Source organism: Sycon ciliatum, chromosome 8, assembly GCF_964019385.1.
Source record: "Sycon ciliatum chromosome 8, ocSycCili1.1, whole genome shotgun sequence".
Lineage (NCBI taxonomy): Eukaryota > Metazoa > Porifera > Calcarea > Leucosolenida > Sycettidae > Sycon > Sycon ciliatum.
The window spans coordinates 11415882-11443454 of record NC_088650.1 but is presented as its reverse complement, the minus strand read 5'-3'; the positions used below and the strand labels follow the sequence as shown (position 1 = coordinate 11443454).

Sequence of the window (27573 nt, the reverse complement as noted above, 5' to 3'; positions counted from 1 at the left end):
TTCTCTAGCCTCCTATAGTTTTATTTTTACTTTTGGACAAAATTTGAAAAAGTTTTATGAAAGGTGCGTGAAAAAATAACACGAACCTTTCATAAAATGTTTTCAAATTTTGTCCAAAAGTAAAAATAAAACTATAGGAAGCTAAAGAAGGCTATTCTCCAGAGATTCACCAGAAAACATTTTCAAATTTCATCTCTGCCTTGCCGATAAACTCAAAAATGCAGTCAAAATTTCCCAAAAAAGTTGTACCGCCCCAGCCACCTTAAGAGTTGTGTACATGTATATCACTGTTGAGGCATCCGATGGTAAATAAAATAAATACTACTACTACTACTACTACTACTACTACTACTACTACTACTACTACTACTACTACTACTACTACTACTACTACTACTACTACTACTACTACTACTACTACTACTACTTGACACAATCTTTATTAGGAAACTTGAAATGGAGATGTGAAACACAAATACAGCCATGTAGATGGAGCAGCAATGCAATACAATGTCCAAAAACTCAAGAATTCATTATCATGGGGCAATGTTGGGCAAATGTCTGTCAGGTACTATCACGCTCAGGCTGCCCGCAACCTGCACATCGTCGTGAAATTCATCCTGTTGCGGCGGTATGACGATCTTGAACCACGCAAACAGGTGACTGCCCATCGCATAAGGCAGACTGACAGCTTACAACGGAGCTGACCCATGATTACCGATACGTGTAGGTCGACGTTCTTCTCAGCAATCAGGCATGCCAGTGTCTTCAGTGCCATTGAACATTCTCTGCCAATCATGCCCGAGGTAGAAAAAACTAGCGGTGTAAACGTACCTCTGTCAACTGCTGTCACCCGCTCTCCGTACTGGCGCTTCTTCATCCGTTCATGCGTTCGGAGCTGGCTGATGACTTCCTGACGCGACAGCAAGCTTGCCTTTGGGTGTGTAACCCGGATGTCGAAAAAGGCATCTTGCTGTCTCGTCCAGAAGCCACAAGCCCGGATGTCCAGGCGGGCACCTGCCGAGCGGTTGGCTGTCCTCCCTTGGAGCCGCTCACCATCATATGGTAGTAGAGGCGGTTCCACCTCCACATCCCGGACCGCCTCACGCATCACGTCAGCCAACAAGTCCCGGATCTCATTGTGGCGTGCCATGGGGTAGCCCCCTGCCGGACACATCATCGCATGGTCTATTGTGTTTGCAGCACCACATACACAAGTCAGGGGGAGTCCGTCAGGCTGCAGGCCGTAGCGGATGCAGAACGCATCTCGGAAATCCGATTTGTTCAGCACCATCTGCATTTGGGACGATGGTTCCGCCGTTACCCAAGATGATACGCCCTTTTCCGCGGCATTCTCCACCAACAGAGCCTGTGTTGCTGTCAAATCCGGGCGCAATTCGCTAACGAGACCCGTGGCTTGGGCAGCTTTCTCTCTGCGAATACGCCCGGCCTCCTGCCGGCTGAGGGCTATTGCCTCGTTCAGCTGGTCTGTTTGAGTAGTTTCGTTGGTGCTGGTTGGATGTTCTGGTGGTCTTATGCAGGCCGCCACAGGAGCCACAATCTGTCTGGATGCAGAAAACTCTTTCTCGGCCTCCACCGAGGGCACAGGGATTGCCATGCCACCAAACCGCGCTGGTAGCGATAGCAACTTTCTCAGTGCCGACTCCTCCGAACACGAATGGCCGCTGAGCGCTGGCAGCAGCTTGTCCGTAATGGCGGCGTCGAGACGGGCCAGAAGATGCGCAGGGCAAGATAGGACGCGCAAGTGGTACCGCCACTTGGACACGAGGCCCTTTACAAACACCTCGTACGCAGCATGTGGCTGAGTGGTGGCCACCTCCGCCAGGCGATCAACCTGCAGCGTCCACTTGTCGATCAAATCTGTGATATACTCCTCACAGAAGACCGTTGTACCGAGTGCGCCGCCAAGATAACGAGCACCCTCGGTCACAACACGAATGCCCGTGTCCCTGAAAAGCTCGAGTGCCAGGGCCGAATGCTGCTCCTTGACAATTAGTGTTGTCTTGTTCGCGTTAGGGTAGTACCCATACCCAGGGCCATGCTCCAGAATCCCATCCCAGTACTGCCTTAGATTGAGGAGCTGTCCGCCACCAGCATCGTCATCAGCATACCATAGCTGCACCACGTCGGGGCAGCACTCTGACAGCTTGTCTATCAATGGCATCATGGCGACCGCGTATATCGCCATGGCGAGAGGATCACCTTGGCAGGTACCCTCCTGACTCCTTATCTCTCCACCACCCGACACAAACAGGCGGCATGGACTGCTGTAGGTGTTCTTGAACACCTGCCCCAGGGCAGGGCAGACGAGTGGCACGTTGTGTAGGGCTGCTGTGCGGTTCATAGCGTTGAAAGCGTTGGTGGCATCGACCAAGAGCACACCCTCCACCTCCGGCGAGACAAGCATGTCGGTCATCGTATGCACGGCAGCTTCACACCCAGACGGAACACCAACACAGAGTTGACGAGGGGCTGTGGCGTGCATGGCGTCATACTGAATTATCTTCATCACAGCTTTGCCTATTAGTCTCCGGAAAACCTCCCCAACAGCGATAGGGCGCACCCCCGGTTGCTTGTCCAGTGGGATGAGGCGGGCCGCAGTGAACGAACTTAGCTCTTCTGGTGGGACTTCCTGGGTGCATAAGCGTTTTCCTGCTTCTGCCATTGCCGCACAGAGCTGGTCAGACGCTGCAGCGAAGCAGGTCAACATGCGTTTCCACGCATCAGAGTCCAGGCCCGATGGACCGGCCGCTCCGGACATTTGACGACTTATCTGCTTGATCAGCGCTCCTGTGAGCCTGGCAAAAAGGATCGGATCTTGAGGGGTAGCCGCGTCATGCCCCTGCAAGAGAGCGTCATCCGGAGGTACAGCAGGCTGGGGATGCTTATCAAGCAGAATGTCACGTACTGTTGAACCTGGGCTGCCGCTGACAGTGTCGCTCATTGACAACACTCCACCCGAGCCACTGGAGCAAACCATCCGAATGGCTGACTGCGTTTTCCCAGAACATACGAGTTTTGAAAACAAGGTGTCGTCAATTTGGCCTGACTGGTCGACGTTCCGGGTATGGTGTGCCGGAAGATGCGCCTGGATGCATCGGCATTCACGCAGCAGGGTGTTGATGTCTCCTGACTTCCAAACAGCAAGTCGACGCGTCAGGTGAGTTCCGTGTTCGGAGGAGGAGCCCTGTCCGTGCGGTTTCTGCAACAGGAGGTGGCACGCGACAGCTATTGATGTCCAGGCTCGTTCACGGTTGGGCGCCGCATCGGAAAATATGCGAACCAGTCGTGCAATTTCCTCAACAAATTGCTTCCCGGCCGCTCCGAAGGGAACAATAAACAAATTTCTCCTCCAAGTCACACACTCTTCATACGCCTCCTGCAGGCTGTCTGGTTGACCCTCAGGAGCAGTCGGCAAAGGGCCCAAATCGTGCGCCGCTTCTGTACTGGAGTTGTCTCGTGCCGGCTGCTGTGGCTGGGGCTGACTGGCCAGCGGTGTAGACGGGGTGGTAGACGTTGGCCGCTGCGACACGGCTGGGATCGGAGAGTCTGGATGCTGCGACGCCTGCCGCAACTCCTGCATTGACATCTGTGAGCTGGCCTCAGGCTGCGATGCATCGGTGGTTAACGACTGCGTTGAATCGAGAAATGCCAGAAGATTAACGTCCGCAGTAGAAGGCAATGATTGGCTGCATGCCAAAGCAGAGGCTGATGCTGACTGGAGGTCCTGTGTCCTCGTAGAGGCTGTTTGTCCACTACCAGCTAGTGCAGGCTGAGTACCATCTGGCGCTGCAACGGAGGCGCAACTTCTCGGCGCCTTGCTAAAGTTAGTGTTTCTGCATCTCCCCTTTGAAAGCGGGACGCAATTGTCACAACTGACACTATTCTTTGCGCAGCTGCAATTGGCACAAGAGCCCAATGCGTTACACTTGCAGCATTTAGGCATGATGAACACAGGACATTGCGTGAAAACTGGCTCCGGAGCTAATACCTCACAGCTCCTGGGTGGAGGTGATCCAATACTGAGAAACAGAGAAAATGCAAAGAGTAGCGCTAGCAATTGGAGTCCGCCACCAAAAACTTCACTAGTTAAGGGTGATAAATGACGCGGGGGCGCTATCAGCGCAAATGGTTGCACTGGGAAATACTCTAACATAGAACGCAAGGAGGGTAAGGTAATGCGGGGTAGGGAGCTGAGGTGAGAAAAAGGTGACGGTCCCAGAGGACGCCACAAACAAGTGAGAACACGAATACTTGCAAGGAAAGCAGCCAAGAACACAACACAACCCAACACCAAGAATAGAAAAGAGTACAGTACCATAAAACAGGTGTCCAAGCTTCCTCCTCAGTCAGTTGTTAATCGTCAGAGCTCCAAATCAAGCAACCGTCCTCCACCAGCGCACCAGCCAACTACTACTACTACTACTACTACTACTACTACTACTACTACTACTACTACTACTACTACTACTACTACTACTACTACTACTACTACTACTACTACTACTACTACTACTACTACTACTACTACTACTACTACTACTACTACTACTACTACTACTACTACTACTACTACTACTACTACTACTACTACTACTACTACTACTACTACTACTACTACTACTACTACTACTACTACTACTACTACTACTACTACTACTACTACTACTACTACTACTACTACTACTACTACTACTACTACTACTACTACTACTACTACTACTACTACTACTACTACTACTACTACTACTACTACTACTACTACTACTACTACTACTACTACTACTACTACTACTACTACTACTACTACTACTACTACTACTACTACTACTACTACTACTACTACTACTACTACTACTACTACTACTACTACTACTACTACTACTACTACTACTACTACTACTACTACTACTACTACTACTACTCCATACATACATGTAACACTTGTTCAAGCTGTAAATATGTATTTTACTAGAATCGATCTTCTCGTTCCAATTATGAAACGAAATAATTATCTTGACAACTTGAAATGTTACAAGTAAATAATCTCTGTGGAGATAAAAGTTTAATAATAGCTATGAAAAGTATGAATGCCGTAGATATCATCACGTAATATGACAATTTGTTAGAGGTTTGAAATTGTGTGTTTCCAGAATCGATTTTCAAGCTCCGATCATCAGTGAAAATACGGTGATTTCTGCGGCATTCATACTTTTCATACATGAACATGTAGCTATTACAATAATGTTACCGGATATTTCTATGTTTATTACTTGAACAGGAGCCTCCCAAGTTGGGTGGTCTGTTGCTTTGGGTCATCGAGTTGTAGCGAGACCGGTATGTCCCAATAGTCTTACTAGTTTCGTCATCATCCAGTAATTTTCGGCATTCTTTGTTGCCATGGAACGTAGCTCGTGCTCTCATTGCGCTTTCCTTCCCGTCTTGGACCTTTCCTAACCTGAGCCTTCCAAGTCGGAAGGTTGTTGGTTTGCGCCTCGGAGAAGGGTTGGAGCTCGGCGTCAGGTCGTTGAATGGCTCAGTACTCCTTATCAGGTTTGTGCCATTTTGTCGCACTCGCTGACTGTACATGTATATGATCTGGTTACGTTGGTGGACAGTTTGTCATAACTCGTAACATTGTTGTCCTTCTCCTTTTTTCCACAAATACAAAATTATGCGAACTTAGATTATGCAATTAATTATTCAAGTCCTAACTGCCTACCGCATGCGCTCTACGGCTGAGGTCGTTAACCACGCTAGCAACACGACTCCAAGTTGTAGTAGATACCGGCATAAATTCTTCAATGCAGCTGTTCCGGCCGTACAGATCTCATCGGGGAAACTTGCAAGAATACTGAACGGGTTGACTATGTGAAAAAGCATTCTGTTATACAGAGAAATTATCGTGGAAGTGAAGTAACGCAGTCACACGTTTTGTGGTAACATAAGCGTTAACTAACACAGTTATTATTATTTATTATTATATGCATTCCCGCGGCAGCGTCAACAGTGCAAGTGCAAGTCGCTCATGCACAAACACAGTCCACACGTTCGCTTATGCTGGACATGGTAAGAGAAACAGTTGATATAGGAGACATAAAGACTACACGCACAAACGTAGCTGTAAATCCTTTGTGTATAGAATGTTTAAAGTGTATTGAGCGATATTTCCGTGATCTGGGAAAAAGGTGACGGCGCGGTTTCATCGCCGCAACCTCTACTTGCAGATCATATCCAGTAGCTGCCTCCATTCGCTTCGAACTGCAGCTACGTCTGATAGGCGCTCCAGATCTTCCAGGCTCTGCAATCGCCCGCACGCAGCTCGGTGGAGGTCGTCGTCGAGCTTCACCGGCAGGGTGATGCGAGGGCGGCCTCTCCACCTGTGGTCATCACATTGAAAGTAGCTGACCATGCTTAGGACGGCGGGGGTATCACTGGGAAGTCGAAGGATATCGGGCCAAATAGCCTCCACCGAGCTCTGGTGATGATGCGGCTGATCGGCTCTGCCTTGCACCTGTCGTAGAGTGCTGTTGTTGCGATCTTCTGCGGCCAGACAAAGCCGATCAGTGAACGGAGCTGGCCGCGGTGGAATGCGTCGAGTCCACCCTCGGCAGCTGCCGTGAGTCCCCATGTGCCGGCGTTGTATACTACCACTGGTAGTACAAACGCATTGTAGAGACGAAGCCTCAGTTCTTCTCCAACGGTACTGCGCCGGCTCCATAGTGACCAGAGCGATCTAAACGCTGCAGCGGCTAGTTGTTTCCTCCGAGAGACATCCTCGCTATCCCCGAGGAGTGAGCCGAGCTTCTTGGTGGTGCGCCACTGTTCCGCCACCCTGTCCAGGGATCGGCCCAGAACGGTAATTTCTGTTTTATCCGGGTTTACCTTCAGAGCCCATCCGTTGAGGACGTCACCGATAACCGGCTCCAGGTCACCCAACCAGCCAGACTCTGTGCTGATGAAATCCGCGTCGTCGGCGTACGCAATTTCAAACGGCAAGCCGAGATCCGATGATGGCCGAGCCCTGGCAGTAGCAGTGCTCCTTACATCCCGCAAAGCTGCCTCGAGATATACCACAAATAGAACAGGGGACAAGGAATCGCCCTGGGGCGTCCCGATAGTGGTGTCGGCGGATTCGGATGTTGCTGTGCCGATGCGTACACAGAAGGACGTGTTGGCTAGTAGGACACGGATGAGACGGATCTCGTCCTCGTCCAGGAAGGAATTGAGAACTGCCAGTAAACGGTCTCTGCGGATGCAGTCAAATGCTTTTGACATGTCAATGCCGAGGACCACCAATTGCTTCTTGTATTTCTGACAGGCTGCAGCATACCAACGGTGGCTCCAGATCACATCCGCCGTTGACCTGCCTCTGCGGAAACCGCTGTGCGTTGAAGAGAGACATTGTTCTACTTGTGATGATATTCTCTGAAGAGTAATGATGGAGAGGGCTTTGCGCAGTGCCGTCAGCAGGACAATTGGGCGAAGGTTACTCGGAGGTCCAACTGGCTTGCCGGGTTTCTGGAGCGGGATTAATGTCCCCTTTCCCAGGTCGATGTGCTCGTGCATCTCAAACATTCCATTCAAGATCGTGGCAAATATTGGCGCCAGAGCATCCCCTCCATACTTGAGCAGCTCGGCCGGGACCAGATCGGGGCCCACTGCTCTGCCGTTGTTGAGTTTTTTTAAGCTGGTAATCACTTCTGCAGATGTAATGGGCTTGTTGAGATGCCTCCGCGCTCCATCAAATGGGTCCATGCCATGGCTGACATCGCCTTGAAACTGCTTCATGAAGTGACTTCTGACGATAGCTGCCGCTTGACCGTCGCTGCCAGCAAACCGTCCAGTTTCATCCGCCACAGCCGGTTTCTGGGCTTTCCGTCGTCTCATGAGGTGCACAGCTTAAACATGCGTGCCCCGTCCTTCAGCCTCTCAATCTCTGCTGCTTTGGCCTCCAGAAGCGCCTCAGCGTTGGCTCGACACTTGTCTCTGATGGTGTGTTGAAGGTCATTTCGCTGTCTCTTCAGATTGGCCTTGACTGCTGGGTTGGTGGAGTTGTTGATACTCAGACGAATATTCTTTTGCTTGAGTGATAGCTCTTGTATCGCAGGGTCTGGTTTCTGGTGTCTGCTACGGTTGACGTATCCCAAAACGTCCTTGGCCACGCTGCTCACCGTCTGCAGCACATTGTTGCACGTGTCGAATGGCTTTGTTTTATCCCAGGTACAAGCTGCTGTGTCCAGCTCGTTCGCCAGTCTCTCTCTGTATTAACACAGTGCGCCTGATAATTGTATCTACAGCGCGGGCAACTGAAATCCGACCCCCTGAGCGGTGCGCTCACATCGCAAAGACCCAACACGGGATGGTAAAACTACGAAACAGAGACCGCTAGAATGTAAACCCACCGCTCAGGGGGTTGGATTTCAGTTGCCAGCACTGTACATGTACATGTTGTACATGTACAATGTATGCTCGCAGTCCGTCATTACAGTACATGTAGTATGATTTTGCACTTACATGTACACTCCGTGTATTTGCAAAGAAAGTTGGAGGTGGTATATTTCTGCTGCTGGATCAGATGGAGTATAATGCATGTAGCGCTGCATTTGTCTTACTACTGTAAATATACACATTTTCGGCAGCTATTTAATTTCGGCTATATTCGGCACCGACCCAAAACGCCTAAATTAAAACGCCGATGAAATTTTTCACAGCATCTGGCAGTGTCGCGCGCACTACACCATGCCCTCTACCCCACGCCGAAAATAAATCGCCGCCGAAATGTCAAAAATCGTGAAGTGCCGAAATTTTGCAGCGCCGAAATTTTGTATATTTACAGTACCTGGTAGACTTCAGAACTAAATATTGCGACAGAGCTTGCTGTGTCTGTATGGTTCGGCTGAAGAGCGCGTGGTTGTGATGAGTTGGGAATGCAATGAACTGGTAGACTACAATGATAGAATTTGATCCCCGTTTGTTGCTATTGATGGAGGTTATGACCAGAGGATTGCAAAGCGTGTAACTCCAGTTTCAAACAAAGCCCGCTTGGTCTTACATGCTGCACGATGCATGTGCACACACACACTGTACGTACATGTACATGTACGTGCTATACGTTAGGCACCGGCGGATTCTGCTCGAAAAGGTGGCAGATTCTGCTCGAAAAGCAGTGAAATAGGCAGAACCATGCAATCCTTATGGCGGGCAATTCCTCGAATTCTGCTCCATTTTCTTTATCCACATACCAAAACATGCATGAGACTTACCAGAAAAAGTACTGAATTCTGCCAATTTTTCTGCCGACAAAATCTCCCAGTGCCTACTAAACGTGCAGGTGTTTTCTCCATCACAAACGGCAATAGTTCGGTTCTAGCGGAGAATTTCACGGCCTTCAGGTGGGCAGCGTTTTCAGATTTTTGACTTTATATACAGCCAGGCCCATGACACTCGGAGTAAGTTACAACCGAACCAACCTTACGGCCATTGTCGACTTGAATTACCCATCACCCTTCAAGCCATTTTCTTGCTTTGTAATTTTCTGGTGTATCAGTGACCTTTTGTTTGGTTTTGTATTTCTGGTGTGTCAGGTACCGGCGGTGCCCGCCACAACGTCGCATCAGGCATGCGTGACGACTGCACAGTTTCTAATCCTGAGTCCACCTGTGGCAGACGGGCTCCATCCGATCATCCGCGGACCTCATGCGGTGCAGCCAGTACTCCCACGAGCCCTGTCCAGAGGCGTTATGGACCGACTCAAACGGTACGGTCATGATTGCATGGAAACTTGAAAAAGGACTTTTGTATGGCTAGGAAAGGTGTGTGCTGACCATACTCAGGGAGGGGTGCTTTCTTGCAGGTTTGCCGAGTCGAAGGTTCGATGGACGCCTGGTGTGCTCTGGATGGCAGTCAGGAGTCAGTCAAGTGTCCTGTCAAGTCGGCGGAAATGCGCGAGCTCCGGAGTGGAGAGCAAACACATTTCCTATGAACCATCGCCGACGTCGCTACCACTATCTCGTTTTGTACAACTATTTGGTTTCATTGCTGGCCATTGCCTCATTCACTGGGGCTACAGCACCGAGACCACGATGACCTACAGCACCGAGACCACGGTGATATTATAGGTTTAAAGAACTACTGTAGAGGGTCTATATTCATGGATAAATTCATGGCACCATTTCAGAACAACGTTCAACTCATGCAGGGGGAACTCTCCCTTCAGTAAGCAGCACTTTGATTTCTACTGGCACTCGGCCTTACACACGCCATCCAAGTTTTCACCAGTGATGCATACAAGTTGTCTAATGAGTCTAAAATCCCAATGTACATGATTGTATAAGAGCACTTTAGCTATAAAGCACAATGCATTTCTGTCCTATGAATTGTGCAAATAGGGTCTTATGGACTCAAAACATACGCAGAAGTAGCCAAAATTTGAAGACGTTATAGGCAATAGAAGAAGTTAGCCGCTCCCAGCGTTGAGCTCAACCCTCCTCAACAATGCATGGACGCTTTCTCAGTTTAGACCTGGATGGAGAGTCAAGAATTGAAATGAGACAAGTTTAGTTGGTCAAACTCAAACAACTCTAAAACCGATACTGGTGAGTCAGAAAGTACTAGGGTCCAGCGGATTCTTCCGGCCGAAAAATTGGCAGAATTCCGTACTTTTTCTGGTAAGTTTCATGCATGTTCGGTATGTGGATAAAGAAATGGAGCAGAATTCGAGGAATTGCCCGCCATAAGGTTTGTACATGTATGGTTCTGCCAATTTCACTGCTTTTCGAGCAGAATCCGCCACCTTTTCGAGCAGAATCTGCCACCTTTTCGACCAGAATCCGTCGGTCCCTAGAAAGTACAACAACAGAACAGTTAGCACAAGATCAAGACTACATGTACAAAGAGGTTCCCTTTCGCCAGTGGAGAGCGCTCAATAGAACAATGCGTAGCACTATTACACAAAAAAGGCCCTAAGGAGCGTGGCCTCGAAATCCAGCCTATGAAATAATTGTAAAAGGAATCGCATACTAACATGTACGCGTACAGGAATATTTATCTGATATACATGTATGCACATGACATACTTCTACTGCAGCAATCAGAGTCAAGTGAGACCTTGAAGTTAGCAGTATTATCAAGGTTGTTGTGACGAGTGCAGTGTAGCTCTTCCAATGACCTACATTAGATACATGTATGGGATGCGGGCAGGTTCAACAAACGACGTTACGTTGTATTCGTGCCAGGCTTAGCTCTAGCTGCCTTCTTCGTCCTCGGTCGCTGCTTTACGTCAGCACGATAGTGAAGCCATTGTATTTGGTTACTAGTCTTAGTTGTATTGATGCGGCCTTATCGATCGAATCGCCTGGCTGCCTACAACAATCACTGACTCTGTACTCAGACCAGCTAGCTTGGTGCAATATGCATGCATGCAGGACAATGGTTCATCGCGATTGCGCAACATGGCATGATAAAGTGCGTCGACATGAACAACACGCAGTCTTTATCATGAGTTTAGAGGATCTGTGAGGCAACACCAGTGACCATGTACCAAGGAACACGGCCCGGATTCTGGCAGGTTTTTACTTTTTACATAGAATGCCACCGAGGCACTGTGACGATCCTGAAATGCAATTATGCGCGCGATCTAAGATGCTCGGACTTCGCCGGACTGAGTCAGCGTGAGGTGATTTGGTAGAAATCTCGAGCTGTACACGACTGTACAATGACTATGTTATTCACCGTATTATTACATGTGTACATGTAAGTCCAACGGTTGGACCAGCCACCACAAGTGCTGTTCCTGGCTCAGCGGCTCTGCTTTCTCTTCTTAAAAACCCTATCGTCTATTGTATTTTTCAGCAGCTCGGACTATTGTACTTATTTACCTGTGGATACCTACAATGTACAATGCTGTCACCATAATAGACATGTCACAGAGCTAATAACAGTTAAATATAGTACTGTAGATGATGTACTAGTACATGTGCTTCATAAAATCTCGGATGTTGAGCCAATAGTAGTGAGTTGTCGCACTATCTGACTGTACATGTACATGTATAATCTCATTAGCTTGGTGGACTGTTAGTCATAACTAGTATCTTATATACATGTAGCCTTGTAGGTTCTTTTCTCTTTACATGTACAGTCATATACAGTCATTGTAAAGAGGAAAGGGACAGATGGATACGAGTCCAACACATCTCTAAAGCGCTAACCAAACGCTTACCAACTCGGAAGGTTCTAGGTTAAGCAGAGATCCAGGAGGGGAAGTTGAGCGCAACGAAATGAGCACAAGCCAAATCCCACTGCAACTGTTGCTGTTACTGTTGCTGCTGCAGCAGCTTGGAATTGTATTTGGACCGCTTTGTCAAAGTATCTTACTAGTCTCGTCATTGTCCAATTTTTCGTGAATACAAATGGCCGTCCGAGTTTTTTACAACCTGATATTGCGCTACTACACGCTGAGAACATATTTCAGCATTTTCATGTCCATTGTACCTTATAGAATAGGAGAGGATAAATGAGATCATGAAACAAGACACGGGAAGCGTGAGTTTCGAAGTCTGAGGAGGATGTTGAACGGTCGCTGTTTAGGTGATACATGTAACTAATAACTGCATGTGTATCATAGCGTATTCAAGTAATTGCTGGTAGCGCATCGCTGGTCATGGTCATTGCCACATTGCCATTGGTGAGTAACAGTAAATAATTGAGGTCCCTAGTTCGAGTCCTGATGCATGCATGGTGCTAGTCAACGACTACGTGTTTGTAGCTGTGTGCGCGCTTTAGTGTGTACAGTAGGGATCTGTGACTGTAGACTGTAGTGCCCTGCTTGAGTTACAGTCAGAGTTTGAGAATTCGCAGTTAGTACTCAACTGTGTACAGTACATATACCAGTATTACAGCTTTTGTCTACTAGTAATCCAAATCCTGCAACACAGCGCATGATCACCACAGGTGCCATTAGCGACCTCCCAGAGCACGCTTGCTCCCTGAAATGCCTTGCCGAAATCCGTCCCCCTGCCTCGCGCAAGCGCTGCTCGTTTACTCTTTATCTCTGCACCGCTTGCTTGCGCAGGTCAGCCGTCGAGCACGAAACCAGTTACCTGCGTGAATTCCTAATTAGCTGCCATTCTTTGCTGCACACATGCACCGCACTGGATCGAAGCCGAGGGACGGCGGCAGCGCTAATGAATTGGCGGTGCTAGTGGGATGGCTTTGGCCTAGATTTGACGAGCAAAATGCCCGGTAGAAAGTACAGCGTGCCAAACTGGACTGTCATTAATTCACAACTAAATGTATGGCACGAGTCGTAGATTGTTGCTTGCAACTAGCATGCGCTGACCGTACACCCTGCCATTCAGTAAAAGCAGTGACGGCTTCTTTATACCATCACCATCCACGGGTATCAGAACAACAATAGATGCTGGAAGATTCACGCGATTGTATGATTGAAACCGTGCATGCGTGCAAACCGAAGAGCGTTCCATACACGTGACGTCCACTGGGTAGAATCTCCACATGCTGCTCTCTCTCTCTCTCTATTCACGGACGCACTCCACGACGTCTCGGGGGAAGGCCGCAAGTTCTTGCATGCAAGCGCAGGCAATATGATGATTCCGACTTTGGCGCTGATCTCTGTACACGTTGTGCTCCTACTAGAAATCCGCTATTTCAAGTGGCACATGAGCCGCACAGCACCACAGAGGAGCTGAGCAAGAGGATTCTCGACGTCTCAAATTCGCTACCGATTGACGAAGACGAAAGCCAGGAGATGGGGAAGGTAAGGAACTAATAATTCCTCTAATCTTGCTCCTACTGCTGCTGTAGCTCTATTGTTTGACTGTCAAGTAACAGAGAGTGTTGAGAGCTTTCTCCCTTGGCTCTTTGTATTGTGAAGTCCGGTCACTAAATGGTCGAATCTTAGGCCAATAGCTGTCTGTGGAGTGTTGTTGAACACACCACGGAGGCATGGGACCTGTCCAAATCTGTCACTGTCCGACAGGTTCTGCTACAGGTCGATCTGTCTGTCATCAGTCCCGGTGCGATTTCTTGCTGGTGTGAAAGGTGATTGTGTATCAACTGTCGCTCGCGTATCGCATGTCTAGGCGGTAATACTAGTAGTCATGCTCTCGTCGTAGGCAAATGTAGAGACTAGTACTGAAGTTACAAAGGACCCGGCTGTACTGCCTAACACGACTTCCGCACAGTATCCAACCATAACCTTTTTTCACTAGTTTGAGGGAAAGACACACGCGGGAAAAGTCTGAAGAAAAAATTGACTGGCACCACCACGACTCGAACCAGGGACGCTCGCTTGTAGCTAGCGATGCTCTAACCACTGAGCTATGGTGTAGTCGTCATCCCAGCAGAGACCGTTTCCGAGTTCATAACTAACTTACTTTAAATGGTAAGGGAAGCCTGCATCATCCATGTTCGAACATTGACTCGTTGTGGATATGGTAGTAGTCCACTCACAGAGGCCTGCCAGATAACTTCGGATGTCCGAGGTCGCCACCTTCAGTGACGATAAATGTCCAAGTCCCTCAACGCCATAATACTGCGAAGAAGGACACACTTCACACTGGTTTCAATTCTGCCATCAACCGACACGTGGGAACCATAATCTCTGGTAAGCCTCTCTCGGCGCTGCCTTGGTCTTCACGCCGTTTTTGGAGGTGTTCGAGGGCAATCATTATTACGGATAATGTCTAAGATAAAGACCAGTGAGAAACACCTTGAAATGTGGAAACGCGCGTCCCATCTCTAACACACTTGCACAGAATGATGTGGGAGGAAGGAGGTCCAGTAATCTTCCTCATCTAACCATTACCTGACCCAAGTTTAATAGCACGCACCATGTACCATGTACTGTCGTGGACATGGAAATCCGGTCGATTGACCGGGGCCGGCGCCTTCAGCGCGTACAGAACGCTGCGTGAAGGGCACATGTTGATCCGATGCGACTAGCGCGCTGCAGCGCATAAAACGCATGTGTGTACCGCTTATCCACGGCTGCATGGCCAGCGCCCTGGGGCCGCTAGACGTGCGACCGGATTTCCATGTCCACAACAGTAGATGTATGCGCCCGTCGCGAGATGAGCACGCACATCTGCAAATGCGCTGGATGTGTAGCCACAGAATTGCATGTACTTGTATAGCAACGATAGCGGGCAAGATCCGAATGAAGAAGATCAAGATAACTGCCCAATCCACACAACTGGCGAAGCCTATTATAACTCAGTACATCTACGTCAGCACTGCTCTGCAGATCCCCCGTACATGTACTGAAACTATGGAAGTAAGAGCGAAGAATGATGCTCCCTGTGAGCCCCTCTGGCCAAGAATCTCTACTATACCGTCATACTGCGGCCAGTGTGATTGAAAAGGAACTCCTGTGGAGGCAACGCTCACTGTGGACCAACCTGCAGTACATGTACATGGTTGTATACAGTCCCAAATTACATCAGCCCCCAATTTTATTACTGCTTTCTATCTGCATTCGCCACCTTTTCATTGGGCAGATCTGCCCGTTTGGTTTGCGAATTAAAATAAACACAACAACAACAACAACAAATAGTGTTTCGTTAATACACAGCGGATGACTTCGGGCGATCGAAGGAAGGTAACAACTTTCTATCCTCTTTGGTGACCGCAGAGAGTATGGGGTATGTGTACAATGCCACCTGAATATGCAGTTCAACATCAGTGAAAGTCCCAGCGTTAGCAGGTCTAGGGCTGCACAGCGTCCGGCGCTAACTTAACCACTCGATCGGAACTCATTCAGCAGCACTCGTGCATGTTAATTTTGTACATGATTGTAATACAGCAAGTACAGTGAAAGATGACATTGTACATATTCATGTGTTGTATAATCCTGCCATCCTGGCTCCATTTCAATACCCGCGTTATCCTAGTCTCTGGCATACGGTGTTGGTCCAGACGAGGACAGCGACAGGAAATTGCAGGACTCCTCAGCTCTAAATATGTACATGTACATTAAAGACCCTTTCAACGATATCCCGAGGACGACGACGCCACCAAGTGAATCGTGGCGAGCAGCAATCATGGCCAATCGTTTAACAACCACCCTTGGGTTTACTGGCATACTAACCTCGGGGAAACCTTCCCTTCGGCTGGAACAGTTCATGAAGATAAACTAACAATTATTGTAATATCTGTAAAAAATCCCCAATACTCTTCACAGCCCAATTTAGCAATATCAATGATGTAGTTATTTTGGAGTGGGCCGGTGCACGGACGAAACGACATATGAGCCACTTGGTCTGGCTCCTCCTGAAAACCTCAATTGCCAAAGGACAAGCAGCCTGAATTAGTCTACTTTTCAATACGCCAATCATGACCAAGGGATCGTCATGTATGGCTGTTAGCTATAGCATTAGCATTGTGTTGGTAAACTTTCAGGCTTTGAGTGAAGGCCAACTGAGCGGTCGTCAGTTAGTTGTCTTTGTTACACTTACCTTACCGTTTTAGACTTTGGATGCAACCAGCATTTTTGATGCTATTCGTCACTGTTGGCATATGGACCCTAATAGTGTTCGTTTTCTCTGCATACAAGTCTACATGCATTCGGCTCGCCTTCCTGCATTCTCTATCGTGTGTTTTCTAACTGATGAATGTCACAAGAGAACGTTTTTTTGGAATAAAAGATCCACTGGTGCCTCGCTTGGATTGGATGTGTGTATGGAAGCTTGAGTGCTAAGTGGATTCCGTTTTTCGTTATTCAAACTCTAGAGAAGTTGTTGGCTCCCCAAACTGTAGTTCGCGCTTTTACAGCCGACCTGACTTGACACTTGACTGACGCACAGCTGCCATCCAGAGCTTACCAGAAGTCCATCGAATATTCGTGCTGATAACGGAGTATTTCTGTACGTTTTATCCCAGGTGATAACTGGAGCCAGTGCTAGTGGAGGGCAAAGCACCACTTATTTTTCTGGGTGATGTGACGGGTGATTTCCCCGAAACACTGTGCATTGAGTAGTGAGAAGGGAGTGGTGCCTTCTTGCAAGTTAGTTTGCGGAGTCGAAGATTAGATTGGCTTCCCAGCTGCTCTGGACTGGATGGCAGTTGTGAGTCAGAAAAGTCACGTAACTTACTTGTCGGGAAAGGCGCCTGCGTCAGCGTTGGGAGTGCCACTACTTGTCTTAGTAATAGTACTAAGGAACGCATGTACATGTACATGTTGTTGTACATGTACATGTACATAATTATACTTAGTATACTTATTATAATCCAATTCTAGTACAGTACTACTAGCATAATTTTTGGCATAAACAGGTCCTTTTTAGAAGGAGCATAGAATGGCATCTGAAAAACAAGGGCAGATGCCCAATGAGGCTGTTATATACACACCTGCTATTGAAGGACCATACATAGCGCTTCTTGTCGATTTGGAATACCGTATTATTTTAGCAGCCACATAGGACAATCACATCTCCCTCAAGTTCAGCGTTTGCTTGTGAACTTGGTATTCCTCTTGCATATTATTGTCTTGTACTTCCACAAAGCTTCCAGTCCACATCATGACAATGGTTTGAGTCCTTTTGTCATGACGATTATCTCAGTTATCTGTTCTTTCTGGTCTTTTTGGTGAAGCATATAAAGCATAATAGGTTGTTTTCTCGAGCATCCTGCGAGCAACCGCTAGAGCATAATCTGGTCACTTTCTGAGCATAATCCGCTTACCCCTAATCTTCGACTATGATACAGATAATATAGAAAGGAAAAGGACATAATGGATACGAGTAAGGAGTGACTCTCCATCACTGTAACTAGATACCAGAATTGTAGTAAGACCGCTTTGTCAAGTATCTTACTGGCCTCGTCATCGTCCAGTAACAATCGACATTCTTTGTTCCGTTGGGACTGTAGCTTGTGCTCGTTTTCGTCGCCCTTACCTTCCCCTCTTTGGTCTCTCCATAACCATGAACCTTCCGAGTTGGAAAGCTGTTGGTTAGCGCTACGTAGATGTGTTGAATCTAGGTGTCAGGACATCGAATGTCTCAGTACTCTGTCAGTTTTGTGCCTAGGTGTTGCACTTTCTGACTGTATAATAGTATCTGGTTACAGTGATGGAGAGTTACTCTCAACTCGTATCCATAGGTCCTTTTCCTTTCTACATTAAAATTTTAGTATTGGCTCAACATCCGAGTTTCAAATTGCATACAGATAGAAAATAATTATGTTTATAGTAAAGAAAATAGAAAGGACCCAGAAACTACAAGTTACACTATAATGCAGGGAGTCGTAAAAATACAACTCCCTGCTATAATGTCCACTAACACCACCAGTTACTAAACAATCAGCTCATGCGATAACATTGCACGACACTGACCGACGGTACTGACGTTCTACAACTAACTGGCTATCAGCTCTAGCACATCTTGGATGCGCACTCCAACAGCCTTCCAACTTGGAAGGTTCTACATGTAAGTTATAGAAATAACATGAGCAGGGGAAGTCGTTTCTTGGTCCTTTTTTCTTTGCTATAAATTTATCCTTGGCTCTCCATCCGAGTCCATTCTTGCACACCGGATTAGCCGTCCTTATCTACATGAATACAACGAAACGTTCGTCGTGTGACACTGCTGCTTGTTACCGCTACTTATTGTCCATCTAAATTGTCATAGTCGAAGTACAGTGCTGTTTTACTGAGGCGTTCGGTTTTTTTCAGGATTCTTGTTCGCATAGCTTCCCCTTTTATTGATCTTCGCATCTTTGAGCCACACAAGTTGTGTGGAATGTTGTTTTGCGTCCTTGAATCGTGGTTTGACCGTCTTGCCAGTATCATCATCGACATGCATGAAAATGTACATCCGCCAACGTTCTTCACAGCTGAGACTTTCAGATCGTGCTTGTCTTGGTTGCGCTCACGTTCCCCTCCTCATGTTATTTCTATAACTTAGAACCTTCCAAGTTGGAAGGCTGTTGGAGTGCGCATCCAAGATGTGCTAGAGCTGTTAGCCAGTTAGTTGTAGAACGTCAGTACCGTCGGTCAGTGTCGTGCAATGTTACCGCATGAGCTGATTGTTTAGTAACTGGTGGAGTGGTTGTGCTATTGGACAATAGCGTAACTTCTAGTTTCTTGGTCCTTTTTTTCTTTACATACATAATCAGATGCAATATTTTTGTGAAGCGGCCGGGCCGTGCATGCACCCCCCCCCCCCCCTACATGCGTCACGTGCACAATTACACGTGGTGCTGCGATAGTAGCCAAGGGAAAAAATTTGTAACATCGAAATTGTGGGCACAAGTTATGCGATCAAGTCCGCCAACTAAACTAGATTTTGAAAGTCAGACGTGCACAACCTAGCACAAAACTGACAAGGAGACCTGAGTCATCCCACGGCATGAAAGTCAGTTTGAGCACTGCTCGATAGCGCTAACCAACGCCGTGGAATGTCTCCGTACTCCTTGTCAGTTTTGAGGTAGATTGTGCACGTCTGACTGTTCAAAATCTAGTTTAGTTGGTGGACTCGATCGCATAACTTGTGCCCACAAATTCCATGTTACACAATTATAAATAGAACTAAAAATAAAGCTGAGTGCCAACAGATCAGCGCAAGAGAGCAGGGAGGTATTATTCTTTGTATTCTCAGTAAGAAACGACATACATGTATTTGCAAGAATGAACTCGGATGGAGAGCCAATGATTATGTATAAAAAGTAAAAAGGAACAAGAAACTAAACTATAATGTCCACTAACACCACAAGTTACTAAACAATCAGCTCATGCGATAACATTGCACGACACTGACTGACGGTACTGACGTTCTACAACTAACTGGCTAACAGCTCTAGCACATCTTGGATGCGCACTCCAACAGCCTTCCAACTTGGAAGGCTCTAAGTTATTTTGGTTGCGCTCACCTTCCCCTCCTTATGTTATTTCTATAACTTAGAACCTTCCAAGTTGGAAGGCTGTTGGAGTGCGCATCCAAGATGTGCTAGAGCTGTTAGCCAGTTAGTTGTAGAACGTCAGTACCGTCAGTCAGTGTCGTGCAATGTTATTGCATGAGCTGATTAGTAAGTAACTGGTGGTGTTAGTGGACATTATAGTGTAACTAACTTGTAGTGTCTTGGTCCTTTTTACTTTTTACATGTATTTGCATGCAACACTACTCTAGTCCGGATGAATTCAATCTCCGTTTCCATCGTTTCCCATTTGTCTATTGAGAGTCGGACGTACATGTACATGTATTAGTCACTACGACATTACTAGCGCTAGCTGAGGGAGTTGATTATCATTTCATTGTTATTTCAAACGCTGTACTCGTACAGTACATACATATACATGCATACTTCCAAAGTACATAAATGTATCGATTATTTTACTCTGAGCTCAATGCAGTAAAGATCAATGAAGTAAAAAAAAAGAAAGATCGATGCAGTAATGTGAGACCTTGCAACCAGTTGTAGCTGCCACGGCCACAAGGTCTAGAACGTCGAAAATAAAAAGCTCCCCAACACGTCATAAGTGGGCCGGCAGTGGGCCGAGATAAAATCTGCCCAGGCGCCATCTAGCACGTCATATTGGCCAATGGCTAGCGATGTTACATCATTATGGTCATGCATAACAATTTCTGAAAGTTTTGGAAAAACAAAAAGACACAAGCTATCCAACTCTCTTGGGCCCCTTTGGCTTTGGCAGGCTAAAGTGTATCGTGGTCATCTTTTCTGGCAATGTATTCATGGTATTATGCAACACTGAAGTTCCAGGCACGGCAAGAGTCACATCCACGAACATGTCCAAGGCCCCACTTCCAGGAACGTGGCCCACGACCATGTGTATTATCTCCTCTAGTCTTGCTCCTGGTACCTAGTTCTCTTCACTTCGTCTTTAGTTGTTGGTTGGTTTATTTCAGTTCCTCACGGCTGGAGAAATTTGTGCCACGACGGCGAAACTCACCAATCACGCCCTTCTGGAAGGTACATGTACACGTATGCTGCAGCCAAGAGGCTCTGAGGCAAGTAAAGTCTGAAAAGATCCTGCACTCATTCCCTGGGGCATCGAGGTATTTACCAGTTGGCTGGGCCCTAGGCCCCTAGCTAAGGTTCGAAACGACCTGAACGCTCGGAAGAGATTGAAGAGACAGGCTCAGCCGCAGAGTGCAAGCACGGACATCCGAGAAGCTCCTTCAAACTAACGTTCCTTGTTCCTGACCGCATTCAACTTGACTGGTAAGTCTATCGCCATGCAGCTAGCCGTGACGGTTGATCGCGTAAAGTGTGACACACTGTACATGCACTGTATGTTGTAATAGAGGCAGAGGCAGTACACGTTGCCATTTTTTTATGTTACTGAAAACGTGCGGCGGAAAGTATTAGTAAAGAGTCCAATAAGACCAATAAGTAACGAGTAATGACTAACTGTCCACAAAGGTAACAATTCAATCATGTACATTTGTATTACAGTGGAGATCGGATATAACGACCTTGCATAATTATAACGACAGGTTGAGTTTAGCGACACACACTGTTGCCCAAGTCGTTTAGTCAGTCCTTTGTGACGATCGGGTTGAGTGACAGATCGAATATAGTGACATTTTGTTCTCTCCCGAAGGAGTGTCGTTACCGGTATATCCAATCTCCACTGTTGTGAAACGACAGGTTCTCGAGAGTGAAAGGCCTTCTCGCTTGTGACATTGTGTTCGTTTCAATGCAGCTGTATGCCGACTCCGCCGTACCGCTGATGATTACGACGTAGTATACGCTACATGCGCTATGTGCGGTTTGCTGAGTGCGCTGTAGTTGTATGTTGTATGTGTATGCTTTTCTCATATACGCTGTCATTTTCACGCTATAACTACCTGGTGGTTTTAGTGTTAGTTATTCAGTTCATTCAGTTGTTCCATTCATTGTTCATTGTTATTAGTCGATGGAAGTGAAAGATACTGTTGAGAATAAATAGTTGTCCTCGTGCCGTGTGGGGTCGTTCGTTCCTGATACTTTAGAGAACCAGAGGGTTCACAACATTTGGCGACCACGCCAGGATACGAAGCGAGCATGGCACAGGAACTATGGATCATCGAAGCCAGCTTTATCGCCAACGGAATTCGGTATGGATTTGAAGGCGATAGGTTGAGAGAATACGTGGAGAAGAGGCTCCGACAGAGCGAGGAGTTTGAAGAGCGCAGTGCTAGACGGCAAGAGTGTGCGCTCCGCGCAGAGTTTAACGAAAAGCTCAAGAAGATGGCCGAGCGCATCGCCGTCAGTACATATTATGAGGAAGCGAAGCGAGATTTGCTTGCCTCGCCCAGAAGGACGCCGGACAAGGCGTGTAAGACTTTGCTTACAGACAAGCAGCGGTCAGAAGAGTATTCGAAGCCAGTGGGAGGATCAGACCCAAGGCCCACTGGGTCGGTGCAGTGCATGGTGACATCGGTCGGAGACGCTCAGAAGCAGCTGGAGTCTCGGCCGAACGACGTAGAGGCGCAAGAGGCGCAAGAGTTAGAGGCGCAAGAGTTAGAGGCGCAAGAGTTAGAGGCGCAAGAGTTAGAGGCGCAAGAATTGGAGGCGCAAGAGTTAGAGGCGCCAGAGATAGAGGCGCAAGAGTTAGAGGCGCAAGAGTTAGAGGCGCAAGACATAAAAGCGCAAGGCGTAGAAGATAAGGAAACGAGAAGGGCGATACTACTGGTTAGCACGGAAGAGGTCAACGGCGAGACTGTGTGGAACACAGAGATCGGATGTGTGTTCTCGGGTTCCGCGCCCGCCCCGGATCGAAGCAGTGTACCAGTGACCGTGTCGTGTATGACAGCCCACATCGGCGAGCTTGGTAAAAGTATCGGTTGTGTGTTGTCTGGTTCAGCGTCCGCCCCATGTCGAAGTGGATCGGTAACAGTGTCGTGTGCGACAGCCCACAGCGGCGAGCTTCGCGATGTCGAGTTGTCTGAAGTGGTGGGCATTAGTGATATTCTACCATGGCCACCACCGCAGCAGCAGATGACGCGTAGTAAGCCCCAAATCGTTTGACTTGTGAGTTTGTACGGCGGTGAGAAGCCCTTTGGTGGGGAGAATGTTGTGAAACGACAGGTTCTCGAGAGTGAAAGGCCTTCTCGCTTGTGACATTGTGTTCGTTTCAATGCAGCTGTATGCCGACTCCGCCGTACCGCTGATGATTACGACGTAGTATACGCTACATGCGCTATGTGCGGTTTGCTGAGTGCGCTGTAGTTGTATGTTGTATGTGTATGCTTTTCTCATATACGCTGTCATTTTCACGCTATAACTACCTGGTGGTTTTAGTGTTAGTTATTCAGTTCATTCAGTTGTTCCATTCATTGTTCATTGTTATTAGTCGATGGAAGTGAAAGATACTGTTGAGAATAAATAGTTGTCCTCGTGCCGTGTGGGGTCGTTCGTTCCTGATACTTTAGAGAACCAGAGGGTTCACAACATCCACTGTATAACAACGTTACGGTCAGATAGTGCGACAACAAGGCACAAAACTGACAAGGATATTGAGATATTCAACAGCCCGACGTCTAGCTCCAACACATCTATGAAGCGCAAACCATCACCCTTCCATCTTGGGTCGCTGAGGTGCGGAAATTTCCAAATCCAAATGAGGGGAAGGGATGCGCCACGAAGATGTGTACGAGCTATGTCCCTGGGCAACAAAGCACGTCGAACGTTACGGGATGATGGTGACGAGACTAGTAAGAACATTGAACAACCCGGTCTAACTACCTGTACAACTCGACGACGCAAGGCAACAGATCACCCAACTTGGGAGGCTCAAAGGTGGGTACAAATACATAAAAAATAAAACAACTAGGGGAAGCCAAGCGAATACGAAAGTCTTGTATACATGCCGGCGTTGTGCTAGTCGGTATATTGGTAGAACTGTTCAGCACATGAGCGCACGGATCAAACAACACACACCACTTCACATTCTGTCAGAGGAAGCACGTAAAGACCGGCCTAGGCGTGGCAGGCTACGGAAGCACCCACTACCTGTGCTGCCCCAGCCTTCTCCACCAAATCCAGTCCGGTTATCCGGCGCTGGTTTAACAGATTCTCTGGTGGCTGCAGCATCAGCAATAGCAACAGCGGTGACGGTAGTCGATGGTGACTTGACAGCAAAACCGACACCACAGTCCATCAATAGCACAGATCGTGGTAAACCAAGGAATTCTCTGCCTCCTCAACCAACTCCAGGCACACGCCCCCTGCCGGATCCACCACCATCTGACCAAACCTCATCAGCGCCAATATCGGAGCAGACTACAAAAACAACTTCTCAAAGACCAAGACGTTCAACTGCTAATTACAGTATGAACTATGATACCGGCAAGCAACAACGACACAGGGCGAGACCCAGCGTGACGGCAACACTGGACGTGACTGCCAACGATGAGGACGATGACGGAAACCGCACGGAAGGAGGAGATTCTAAGCAGTGAGTTGAGTGAGGGAGAGAGCGTGGGTATGGGAGAGTGTAAGAGTGAGTGTGGGCGGGTGTTTCGACCTCGTAAGTCTTCTGTGTATGATCATTAATTTTGGTATCTCGTCCTGAATGTTGCCAAGTTTATTCTGATTCATGTTTCTCCATTTTGTCTCATGGACGTCATGGTTATCAGTTACAGGTGAAAGTGTTGGAGGCTGTTTTACAACGCATTCATAAGCCTGACCTTTGTGTTCAAAGGGAGAGAATTATCTATTTGAAATTGTTCAACCAGTAAAATGTTCTGTTAGTCTGGCCCGACAAGGCCAGAATTTTGTCACTATTGTTGTTTCATACTTGAATTTTGTCCCTTTGAGTGCGATCTTTCACGCACATGGTATCTTGCAAGAATTTCTTGTGATACTCTTTTTCAATTTTTGGCATTGTTTAGGTGTTACTGATCACTATTCATCCTTTATAATGGTCTGTGTTGCAATTTGTTAATCAGTATAACGATGCTTCCTGATGAGCATTGTGCGAAAGCTAGTTCGATGCATTTTTATATTTTTTCGTCGTTCCTATTATTGTTCTGCACATTGCGTCATTTCCATCTAGTTGTTTCGTTGTCCATCACCACTTTTCTCTAGAATTTGTTCGTCACATCTCAACAAAGTCTTCGTGAAATGACGCTGATCGGCTGATTCTGTTTATTGCCATCCTAGAACTACATTTTTTGCTTGAAGTAACACTCCTCGTGTAACCGAATTCCGGAAAGGGATACGTACTACTACTAGGGAGATTCAGAGAGTAGAAACTACAGCACTCAAGTATACTCAAGTAACGTTGCCGTTGGTTCTACTCAGAGCGACAAAACACTGCACAGGTTTGATGAGGGTCACCGACAGTCGACACGTACCCGGACCCACTGATCACTAGCTGTGTCTCAAAATATTTAGCGCATCTTGGAAAATAGCATCCTCCAAACGCCTTGCATTGTACCTGGATATGATTGTGTGAGCTCTGAATGATTGGCCGTACTTCCATGCTACAAAATGTACTAGTCACGGCGGTGCCAGGTACAATGTAGATCATACAGCCAAGCACTGCGTTGGCTTATGCCAGTCCTTCTTCGCCTTGCAGTGTTCGGCGCGGGAAGCCCAATGCTTGATGAAGAAGAGATATCGCACAGGTGTTAGCGATAGTATTAACGTTTTCATGATTGTACGTGCTCTCCTTACGATTCTGCAAAAGCCAGCACTGATCGAACGCCGTTATGGTGAGTCCGGTGTTGTGCTGCCGTGGCGCACCAAGTCAAAGGATTGCATAATGCACACACTGAACGTAAAGTAGCACTTTAAAATTTGAATGATGGTTGATAATGATGTGAACGGTATGCTGTATGGTCTTCTGTCACGTCGTTGATTATCTCTGTGATCTGCCTCTGCTGTTATCTGGTGTCTTTCGTATCGACCAATTATTGTGTGTCCGCGGCCCGGTCACTACCATGCTGGCAGGCGGGGAAACAGGAGGCGGAGGAGGACAATGAGATCGTAAGTATTAGTATTTTTATAGGTGGGTTGACTGTGCGAATCTGTGGTGTGCCCACTTGTGTCGTGATTCCTGCATTGTATGCCCGTATGCCAGGTACGCCGTCTGTGCGTTTCCAAGGCTCCTGTCGGTTGCTGCGAAATGCTTCCATTTCTGGACGCTTGATTCATGCCAGTTTGTCGAGCTGTGGCCATTGGTCGCCTCGAGTACGTCTCCCGAGTCGCTGACAGAGCGGATGTAATGATCTAGGACGGTGTCCAAGGCAAAGCCATCAATCAGCGCGAGCTATGCAAAGCTGCTGTCACTGCTGACAGCCGCACGGGCTTGGTTGTTGTCGGGAAGGATAACATTCAATCGTGTCGTCTCGGGCACACAATTCCATCTCTCTCGCGAGTCTCGGTCTCCCTCCATTGCATACCGTTCAGAGGGCAGAAAACCCTGTTCAACTGTGCTCGTCCGTCTCCCTCCGTGTACATCTATTCACAAACTTACCGTTGCATGTTGGTTCTGTGTGGCTGCTTCTGGCGTCACACGAATACCTTGGAAGCATTGAGGCTGTGCATCGGATCCTGTTGAATACTCTATGCAGCCCGATGGAATATGGACCTTGCCTCACCATACACACCATACAGCTCCAGCTCGCCCTTGATCCGTAATACTAATAATGGTCGGTCTATCTTGCTGGCCCGGCTAAGCGGGCTTATCCTCTCAGGAGCTCACGATCACTAGCACCCTATTTCTCTCAACAGTCAACACCTTTTGCTTTTATAGTTGAGTGACACTAATTTCCTGGTGACAAATCTGTATGCTACCCTGCAGCTGATCAGAACCCTGAAGGAGAGGAGCCACCAGTTTCAAGACAAGGCAAAGGTGAGTGAGGGTTGCGAGAAAGGAACGCCGATGCTTTATAGTTCTACCCTGTCTTCTCTTGCCGTGAGCTGTCAGCTGAGGTTGCTGGCAGTCACTGGGATAACGAGTTGGTGCTCTGCTGTCTGATAGTGATAGCCTTGGCCATGATTTCACACTCTGGCATTGTTGTGAGTGATCTTGTCTTGGCCATGACAAAGCTGCTGTTCTGGTGACAGGTGGCTGACAGAAACAGCGCCTGTCCAATCACCTGCCTATCAATAGGTTGCCCCTCGTTTGAACTGTTCGCTTCCAGCAGTAGCAGTGCAATCATGTAATGTGTTACTGTCAGTGAAGTGCTACGCGTATACCAGTAACAGTTACAGCAGGTTAGCATCCAGTCAAGTGACAGTTCTATACTTTTACTTTCTATCCCAACTCACTACCAGCTGTCACTGTGTCAGAAGGAATAGTATCAGTAACAATACTTGAAGTATCCGTAAACCCTTCGTTGAATTGTTGGTGTGTGTAATGGCTACTGAGGGTAGCCGGCTGAGAGCGCATGGAGGAGAAGAGGAGAGATTGTTGTTGAATTAGTGTGCAGCCCAATGGTAGATCTACATGTACTGTTCGTACCTGTACTTCTACTAGTTCAGTGGTTTTTTTTCGGGGGTAACGGCCTCTTTTACGGGCAAAATAAAGTCATGTAGACGTGAAAAAATAGTGGTTCGGTGTAGGCCTTGACAGATTATGCTAAT

General features: G+C 47.5%; 1 protein-coding gene across 5 annotated transcripts in view; it reads left to right on the top strand.

The window, feature by feature from the left end:
• The window catches only part of LOC135823409 (trithorax group protein osa-like), a 58140-nt gene that overhangs the window by 14953 nt on the left and 15614 nt on the right, over positions 1-27573 (top strand). For 4 of the 5 annotated variants that reach the window (XM_065336256.1, XM_065336255.1, XM_065336257.1 and 1 more), the window contains 4 exons: positions 9609-9781; positions 13678-13798; positions 25936-25971; positions 26789-26839. In XM_065336256.1, coding sequence (XP_065192328.1) covers positions 9609-9781; positions 13678-13798; positions 25936-25971; positions 26789-26839 — 381 coding nt within the window. Of the gene's footprint in view, positions 1-9608; positions 9782-13677; positions 13799-25123; positions 25698-25935; positions 25972-26788; positions 26840-27573 lie in introns of those variants that run through there. The other variant, XM_065336259.1, reaches the window with a different exon arrangement.